At 47.8% G+C, this 10,534-nt stretch overlaps 1 protein-coding gene across 5 annotated transcripts in view; it reads right to left on the reverse strand.

Annotated features, from left to right (window-relative positions):
- Window positions 1-389: 389 nt before the first annotated feature.
- Window positions 390-10,534, reverse strand: part of hps5 (HPS5 biogenesis of lysosomal organelles complex 2 subunit 2) — a 36,103-nt gene continuing 25,958 nt past the window's right edge. For all 5 annotated transcript variants that reach the window (XM_080784969.1, XM_080784970.1, XM_080784972.1 and 2 more), the window contains 7 exons: window positions 9,628-9,780; window positions 8,770-8,889; window positions 8,116-8,229; window positions 6,024-6,130; window positions 5,206-5,320; window positions 4,594-4,869; window positions 390-1,054 (listed from right to left, as the gene is read on the reverse strand). In XM_080784969.1, the coding sequence (XP_080641095.1) occupies window positions 994-1,054; window positions 4,594-4,869; window positions 5,206-5,320; window positions 6,024-6,130; window positions 8,116-8,229; window positions 8,770-8,889; window positions 9,628-9,780 (946 nt within the window). In that variant the 3' untranslated portion in view covers window positions 390-993. The remainder of the gene's footprint in view (window positions 1,055-4,593; window positions 4,870-5,205; window positions 5,321-6,023; window positions 6,131-8,115; window positions 8,230-8,769; window positions 8,890-9,627; window positions 9,781-10,534) is intronic.

Genomic DNA, 10,534 nt, shown 5'->3' on the forward strand with positions numbered 1-10,534 from the left:
GTTTTTCATCATTTTTGAAGATTTGAAAAAAATGACGAAATGACAAAAACGATGGGTTATAGCCCATGTTTTTTGAAATTTTGAAAAAAAAAGTTAGCCTCGTTTCTCATCATTTTGGACCATGGGCTATAGCCCATATCGTACGGCATACTATAGCGCGCCGAATAATGCTCATATTGTACTACCAGTAACCAATGAGCAGGAGGGAATAATGCTCACACTGTACTACCAGTAACCAATGAGCAGGAGGGAATAATGCTCACACTGTACTACCAGTAACCAATGAGCAGGAGGGAATAATGCAGGAGAAAATACTAATGAAATTCCATCATGTTGAATGAAGACAAAAGACAAAAAGACATTTAACTTAATAGTTTATTCACATAATTTATGTCGATATGTTAGAACATATAATATTATAATATTGTGGACCTTTTCATAGCTATACGTACAAATACACACTTTGAAAATAAAACATAAAATGTTGAGATGATGATCACATGACCAAACTGTCTGATCACATGACCAAACTGTCCGATCACATGACCAAACTGTCTGATCACATGACCAAACTGCCTGATCACATGACCAAACTGTCTGATCACATGACCAAACTGTCTGATCACATGACCAAACTGTCCGATCACATGACCAAACTGTCTGATCACATGACCAAACTGTCTGATCACATGACCAAACTGTCTGATCACATGACAAAACTGTCTGATCACATGACCAAGCTGTCCGATCACATGACCAAACTGTCCGATCACATGACCAAGCTGTCCGATCACATGACCAAACTGTCTGTCTGATCACATGACCAAACTGTCTGATCACATGACCAAACTGTCTTAACGAGGAAGTCGTTTTGGTCACAGTTCTACTAGTAGTGGGGTCGAAGGTCGAAGTTAGGTGCGTTGGGACCACAGGTCAAAAGGTCACAGGGTCACAAGGCGTGTTGGGAACACAGGTCAAAAGGTCACAGGGTCATTAGGCGTGTTGGGACCACAGGAATCGATCACAGCGCTCCAACATGGTGTGGATGAGAGACCTGGACACACACACACACACACACACACACACACACCACACACACACACACACCCCACACCCACACACACCCACACACACACCCCACACACACCCCACACACACACACACACACACACACACACACACACACACACACACACACACACACACACACACACACACACACACACACACACACACACACACACACACACACACACACACACACACACACACACACACACACACACACACACACCCCACACACACACACACCCCACACACACACACCCCACACCCCACACACCCACACACACCACACACACACCACACACACACACCCCACACCCCACACACACACACCCCACACACACACACCCCACACACCCACACACACCACACACACCCCACACCCCACACACACACACCCCACACCCCACACACACACACACACACACACACACACACACACACACACACACACACACACACACACACACACACACACACACACACACACACACACACACACACACACACACACACACGTTTTCGTCAGTGACGACTAAATCAACACTGCACGGAAACATGAGCTTCTACAGAAAACAAAAGACATTTTTTTAGCAGAACGTTGAAAAGCTCCGTGAGAAGGATGGACTTCATTGGTCATGTGACCATGTGGGCGGAGCAGATACCAGCCTATAGATACAGCGTCGCAGTCCCGCCCCCTTTCAGAACGACGAGTGGCCCAGGAAATTAATCCCAATGCATTTTTCCCTCATAGGCATTTCTTTTTTTTTTTATCCCACAATTTTGTAACCCAGTTTTCTTTTCACCCAGTGCCAATTATCTAATGTAATCCTGGGCGCTACACTTCCTCTGCCAACCTGGGGGGGGCAGCGGACTGACCTCATGCCTCCTTCTATGCATGAGGAGTCCAAGCTGCTCCTTTACACCTGACAGGGGGGAGTTTCCCCGGCCGGACGTAGAGCGTGGAAAGAACACGTTATTCCGACCAGTTCCTTTCCCCTCCATCAGGCGCCCCGGCTGGCCAGGGGGAGGCAGTTTTAGGCCGCAGTCACATCTATCAGACAAGCGTCTTATGGTTGTCTGATGAAAAGCATCAGACAAGACAGCTCCCAATGCATTTCTAATGGGAGTCACGTGGTTTCATCAGACAAACGTGTTTCATGGTGGGGGGGGGGGGCAAGACACAAGACACAAAACATTTTGTAGGCGACAAGCTGAAGAACAGGGCGGCACCTCAGACAAGACAAAAAGGGTTGGGTTTACCCGCCAACCAATAGGAGAGAAGGTCCGTTTGTTACGCTGCACTGGGCGGTCTTTTCACACTCTGAGTCTGTTGTTTTTTTTCTGCATAGTGCAGACACGGAAGAGGAAAGAGCCTATGCACTTTTGTAACGAAAATTATTTTATTGTTAAGTAAAGTAGTTTGGTCTGTTCCAGTAAGCAATTCAACAGGAAAATATAATCCCTGCCCGTCGTGGCCGAACAGAAAATTAAAACAAACGTTATAATTCAAGGTGCATGCATTTTATCATTCACTCCTAACCTAGCTCTGGTCTATATAGCCTAATGCTTATATAATTCAGGTGTCGCGTCGACTCCGTTCAGATCTCTCGTTCCACCTCGTATCAGTTTGTTATTCCACCCGACCCATAATCAATAGTTATCCGTCTGACTGCACGGACCAACGATATAAATGGACATCAGTGCTTTACACAGAGGATGCGACATTATAAATGAAGGCCTACTTCAAACCATTCCATATGATTTGGTTGTTAAAATAAAATAAAACTGTTAATATGAATGAACATGTTTTCCGTTCGCATGGGCAGTGCGCATTGGACTGGATATTATGAAACAGTCGTAGCCATGACTTATATTTCTGAAAATGCTACTGCTCCCAAACAATCATTTTGGGCATGAAATGTTGAAGGATAAATGTAGATGTGATAATGATGTGCCGTGTTGGCTATGCCCAATGGGCCTACTGTACATTAGCAGATAGGAGAGAGCCGTGCGCCCAGGCGCAACTATAGGCTCCAACTTGGAGACGCATGTCATCTCTTATCCTATATTTCGCCTATAGCCTGCATCGACGTCTGCGTCATGGCTAACAGCCTGAAATGCAGCAAGTCGTGTGTTGTGGTAAAATGGATGCGCTTTATTAAAAATAATGGAGTCGTTGCTAACAGAAAATATTAATTTTCCACAATGATGCCATGCTTAGTCTGCGTACCTGGAGGCTATATACATACACACGGAATCAGTGCCAGACTTGGCACCTACTGTGGTAGTGGTACTGATAAAGTGGAGACGCAACACGTTGACACAACCAACAAGCTACTAGCTACTGTGTCCCGCAGCTAACAGCGTAAGGACAACAACAGGGGCAACACGTGGATCTGTTTCCGCATGTCCTCGCACCGCCCACGCACCGCCCAGATTCCGCAAAGAATTGTGGTCAATTGATGCGACAAACGACAAGACAGATAAAACCATAAAACATTGATAAGACGCTTGTCTGATAGGTGTGACAGGCGCCTCAGAGACCAGGATTACTGCATGTTTTTTGTGAGGGTACCTACCCTAGGGGACACGGGGAGAACATGCAAACTCCACACAGAAAGGCCCTTTCGCCAACCCCGCCTTCGGGTATGGGCACTGATGACGCGAAGGAGGGAACACGCCGCCAGTGCCCACAGCGTCCCCAGCGGGAATCGAACCCAGGACCTTCTAGCTGTGAGGCGACAGCACTACCAACTGTAGGCTTTTCTTAAAGTATTTATTTAAAGATGGTTACGCCGCGGACAAAGCCAACTCGGATCGTGACAAATCATGACAATGAACACAATAATCAAATCATTAGAAAGAACAAAATAAAGGCAGGAGACAACACGATTTGTTTTGTTTTTCTTCTTATAAATGATTTGATCGGCCCAAAACATTATTGTGTTCATTGTCATGATTTGTCACGATCCGAGTTGGCTTTGTCCGCGGCGTAACCGTCTTTAAATAAATAATTTAAGAAAAGCCTATGGAGAAAATTAATTTCCTGGGCCACTCGTCGTTCTGAAAGGGGGAGGGACTGCGACGTTCTATAGGATAGCTGGGTTAGTGTGTACCAGCCAATAGGATAGCTGGGTTAGTGTCTACCAGCCAATAGCATACCTGGGTTAGTGAGTACGAGCCAATAGGATAACTGGGTTAGTGAGTACCAGCCAATAGGATAACTGGGTTAGTGTGTGTACCAGCCAATAGGATAACTGGGTTAGTGTGAGTACCAGCCAATAGGATAACTGGGTTAGTGTGAGTACCAGCCAATAGGATAACTGGGTTAGTGAGTACCAGCCAATAGGATAACTGGGTTAGTGTGTGTACCAGCCAATAGGATAACTGGGTTAGTGAGTACCAGCCAATAGGATAACTGGGTTAGTGTGAGTACCAGCCAATAGGATAACTGGGTTAGTGTGTGTACCAGCCAATAGGATAACTGGGTTAGTGTGTACCAGCCAATAGGATGGTTCAGCTCACCTCTGTCTCTTCTCAGCCACGGCCAGCAGGTGGCAGACCAGAGCGGAGTGCTCGGAGAGGACCAGCTGCTGGGGGCCCCCGGTGGGTTCCTCCAGGGCCCCTGGGGCCCGCTGGGGGCCCCCGGTGTCCTCCAGGGCCCCGGTGTCCTCCCGCTGGGGGCCCCCGAGGGCCCCTAGGGCCTGCTGGGGGCCCCCAGCGTCTTGCAGGACCCCGAGCGCCCGCTGGGGGCCCAACATCCTGGCCAGCCGCAGGGTCAAGGTCTCTGGGGTCACCTCCCTGCCGCCACACAAAGGTATTATTAGCGAAATAACCACTAAGTACATTATGAACAATATGAAGGATAACGCACTGAAACTGTAGCATGTTTACAAAACGAACAAAAGACAATTGATGCTATCTTTTGTTTTTATCTTTTATCTTTATACGTTTTTATTACACGATATCTTATAACGCATTCAGGCCTGACGTCGAAAAATAAAAGACCAGACTCTCCTCTGTTGCGAAAATATGAGTAACCTTTTCGCTACTCACCAATACAAAGACGCTTTTGTAATTAGAAAGCCTAATTTCCTTAGTGGACGCACTGAACTAAAAATCTAAAACTATTCTCACCTGGTGCGCGACGCGGCGTCCGCAGAGCCGTTGGGCAAGGCAGCGGTCTGTTGTGGCGACTGCTGGGAGAGTTGAACCAGCAACCTCCACTCCTCCACCGTCTGAGGCTCCAGACCTGCACACACACACACACACACGCACACACACACACACACACACACACACACACACACACACACACACACACAAGTAATGAATTAAATAGAGCCAATGCATAAATAATTAAATAATTCATAATAATTGAAATAAATTAAATAGAGCCAAAGAATCCACTTTCACTTCTAATAGTCGACTAGTTAATAGTCTACTAGTTGCTTAAAGGGACACTTCACCCTTTTTGCAATAAATATATGTTAATGACGTTTAGAAGCTTTAGAACACTTTCCTGGGGGTCTTTATGTGTGTAATGTGTGGTTTTAGATATTTTATATTGTAGCAGTGAGCCTGTTGTCTCTGATGTCATGGACACTGGGCTCACTTCCTTCCTGGACTACATGTTGTCTCAGTAAGACAGCTCTCCCCCCTATCCACAAGGAGGAGCAGAGCACCAAAAAATTATGGGAATTGTAGTCCAGGAAGGAAGTGAGACCAGTGTCCATGACATCAGAGACAACAGGCTCACTGCTACAATCTAAAATATCTAAAACCACATATTACACACATAAAGACCCCCAGGAAAGTGATCTAAATCTTCTAAACGTCATTAACATATATATTTTTGCAAAAAGGGTGAAGTGTCCCTTTAAAGCCCTAATGGGACAACATTATGCCTACAATAAATGATGTTATTATTAGTATAGTGCTACAGGGTGCAGTACCGCTAGGCTCCTCCAGGAGGCTGATGTCGTCTAACTGGACGGCGGTGGAAAAGGCCTCCGCGCGCCAACCCAGCTCGCAACACACACGCATGTAGCCTGTCCAGTACCTGAGCGCACGCACGCACGCACACGCACACACACACACACACACACACACACACACACACAGACAGAGAGATAATTAACACACACGCATGTAGCCTGTCCAGTACCTGAGTGCACGCTCACACACGCACACACACACACACACACACACACACACACACACACACACACACACACACACACACACACACACACACACACACACACACACACACACACACACACACACACACACACACACACACACACACACACAGGCACACACACACAGAGAGAGATAATTAACACACACGCATGTAGCCTGTCCAGTACCTAGTGCACACACACACACACACACACACACACACACAGAGAGATAATTAACACACACGCATGTAGCCTGTCCAGTACCTAGTGCACACACACACACACACACACACACACACAGAGAGAGATAATTAACACACACGCATGTAGCCTGTCCAGTACCTAGTGCACACACACACACACACACACACAGAGAGATAATTAACACACACGCATGTAGCCTGTCCAGTACCTGAGCGCACGCACACACACACGCACACGCACACACACACACACAGAGAGATAATTAACACACACGCATGTACCCTGTCCAGTACCTGAGTGCGCGCGCACACACACACACACACACACACACACACACACACACACACACACACACACACACACACACACACACACACAGAGAGAGATAATTAACACACACGCATGTACCCTGTCCAGTAACAGAGTGCGCGCACACACACACGCACACAATAACTATAGTGGAAACTCTAGTGAGTGGACGGGGTTTGTCGTTATAACCGAGGAGGCCGACACAGTGGACGGGGTTTGTCGTTATAGCCGAGGGTGACACAGTGAACAGGGTTTGTCGTTATAACCGAGGAGGCTGACACAGTGAACAGGGTTTGTCGTTATAGCCGAGGCTGACACAGTGAACAGGGTTTGTCGTTATAACCGAGGCTGACACAGTGAACAGGGTTTGTCGTTATAGCCGAGGCTGACACAGTGAACAGGGTTTGTCGTTATAACCGAGGCCGACACAGTGAACAGGGTTTGTCGTTATAGCCGAGGCTGACACAGTGAACAGGGTTTGTCGTTATAGCCGAGGCCGACACAGTGAACAGGGTTTGTCGTTATAACCGAGGCGGACACAGTGAACAGGGTTTGTCGTTATAACCGAGGCTGACTCAGTGAACAGGGTTTGTCGTTATAACCGAGGCGGACACAGTGAACAGGGTTTGTCGTTATAACCGAGGCTGACACGGTGAACGGGGTTTGTCGTTATAGCCGAGGCTGACACAGTGAACGGGGTTTGTCGTTATAACCGAGGAGGCCGACACAGTGAACAGGGTTTGTCGTTATAACCGAGGCTGACACGGTGAACGGGGTTTGTCGTTATAACCGAGGCTGACTCAGTGAACAGGGTTTGTCGTTATAACCGAGGCGGACACAGTGAACAGGGTTTGTCGTTATAACCGAGGCTGACTCAGTGAACGGGGTTTGTCGTTATAAACGAGGCTGACACAGTGAACAGGGTTTGTCGTTATAGCCGAGGCTGACTCAGTGAACAGGGTTTGTCGTTATAAACGAGGCTGACACAGTGAACAGGGTTTTGTCGTTATAACCGAGGCTGACTCAGTGAACAGGGTTTGTCGTTATAAACGAGGCTGACACAGTGAACAGGGTTTTGTCGTTATAACCGAGGCTGACACAGTGAACAGGGTTTTGTCGTTATAACCGAGGCTGACACAGTGAACAGGGTTTGTCGTTAGTACCGAGGCTGACACGGTGAACGGGGTTTTGTCGTTATAACCGAGGCTGACACGGTGAACGGGGTTTGTCGTTAGTACCCGAGGCTGACACAGTGAACGGGGTTTGTCGTTATAACCGAGGCCGACACGGTGAACAGGGTTTGTCGTTATAAACGAGGCTGACACAGTGAACAGGGTTTTGTCGTTACCCGTGGCTTCGACAGCTCTCCGCCATCTTCTGCTTGGAGCTCAGGTCGGCAGGAAGTGATGTCAGCAGAGAGAGCAGTCGTCCATAACCCCAGCTCAGGTAGTGAGAGTGCCACCTAGTGGACAATGACACAAATCACTTATCACTTACAAATCATTATTTCCAACCCTTTACACATCAATGTCCGTTTATTTTTTTGGCATCTGAGCCACGGAACCACCGTTTGATGACATTTAGCCTCTCAGACCCATTTGAGCCACGGAACCACCATTTGATGACATTTAGCCTCTCAGACCCATTTGAGCCACGGAAGTCGGTAACTTCAGCGATGCTCGCGGAACTCGACTCCGTCTCGTTCCTGACCGCATCACTGTCGTGGCAATAATCACGTTAAACCCCACCCTCTCATGTAATATTGCTTAATTACGTCATGAATATATATTCTTATCCAAGGACAACAACATATTCTTTAGTTTTGGATCTGAGAGGCTAAATGTCATCAGACGGTGGTTCCGTGGCTCAAAAGCCGAATAAATAGTGGGCCTTGAAATGAAAGGGTTGAAAACCACTGCTCTACACCAATCACACGCAGTCTCCACTAACGAGGAGGCGTCGACGTGAACGTGAGCGTCGACGCGTCCAAACGACCTCTGACCTGGGCTGTCCGTCGGGCGTCCTCGTGTCACAGAGCCCAGGTGCATCGTGGGTAAGCGCCAGCTGCAGCCAATCCTGTCTGAGGGACTCGGGCTGGAGGAGAGAACCCAGGAAACACAGCCTGCAACACAGACACACACACAGGACTCACTGGAGGAGAGAACCCAGGAAACACAGCCTGCAACACAGACACACACGCATGAACCCAGGAAACACAGCCTGCAACACAGACACACACACAGGACTCCTCAGGAACTACAGACACACATACAGGCGTAACATCAGGAACCACAATCTACAGACACACATACAGGCGTAACATCAGGAACCACAATCTACAGACACACATACAGGCGTAACATCAGGAACCACAATCTACAGACACACATACAGGCGTAACATCAGGAACCACAATCTACAGACACACATACAGGCATAACTCACATCAGGAACCACAATCTACAGACACACATGCAGGCGTAACTCACATCTGGAACCACAATCTACAGACACACATACAGGCGTAACATCAGGAACCACAATCTACAGACACACATGCAGGCATAACATCAGGAACCACAATCTACAGACACACATACAGGCATAACTCACATCAGGAACCACAATCTACAGACACACATACAGGCGTAACTCACATCAGAAACCACAATCTACAGACACACATGCAGGCATAACATCAGGAACCACAATCTACAGACACATGCAGGCATAACATCAGGAACCACAATCTACAGACACACATACAGGCATAACATCAGGAACCACAATCTATATAAACAGACAGACGTTCGTCCAATCACTCGACAGTCCTGGAGACGAGGAGGCGTGCTGTACGCACCTCTGCTCCTCGGCCTGTGATTGGACCAGGTTGTCCAGATAGGCCAGGAAGTGATGTCGCTGCTGGGCCATGGGCGTGATGTCAGCGGGAGTGATGGCGGGGTAGAAGTGGGAGAAGGAGCGCAGCGCGGCCTCGCCGTGTCTGGCATACAACCTGCAGGCGCACGCACACACACACGCACGCACGCACGGAGACGCACACACACACACACAAACGCACACGCGCGCGCACACACACACAAACGCACCAACGCACGCACGCACACACACACACGGACACACACACATACACATACACCTGATTGGATTATTTGTCTAAACAAGTGAGCGTACTGCATGAGGTAAGGAGGCGGTCGCAATGTTTTTCTCTCTCTCTCCCCATGTGCACTCAACTTGCAAGTTGCAAGTTGTAACAAGTTACAAGTTGCAAGTTGTAACAAGTTACAACTTGATTCTAAACATCTCTAAAACCAAAGAGATGTTCATAGATTTTAGGAAAAATAAATTGTGTCCCCTCCCCCCCCTCTTCATCAATGGGGAAGAGGTAGAAAGAGTTTCCTCCTTCCGGTTCCTAGGGACCACCATCCATGAGTCCTTATCATGGGATCTTAACACCAGTCTCATAATAAGCAAATCACACCAGCGTCTCTATTTCCTGCGGCAGCTTAAGAAGTTCAAAGTCAGCCAAGCAGCCATGACTCACTTCTACAGGGCCACTATTGAAAGTGTTCTCACCTTCTCTATGCTTGTATGGTTTGGTCACACAACCTCTCAAGACAAATCAAAGCTGGAAAGAGTAGTACGTCGCGCATCAAAAAACATAGGATGCAGCCTCCCTACACTTTCCTCACTCTATTCCACCAGAATAATTAGGAAGGCAAATAAAATCATTCAACTCCCATCCTGCA

This window comes from Protomyctophum bolini, assembly GCF_963924005.1.
Source record: "Protomyctophum bolini genome assembly, chromosome: 2".
NCBI classification, from domain to species: domain Eukaryota; kingdom Metazoa; phylum Chordata; class Actinopteri; order Myctophiformes; family Myctophidae; genus Protomyctophum; species Protomyctophum bolini.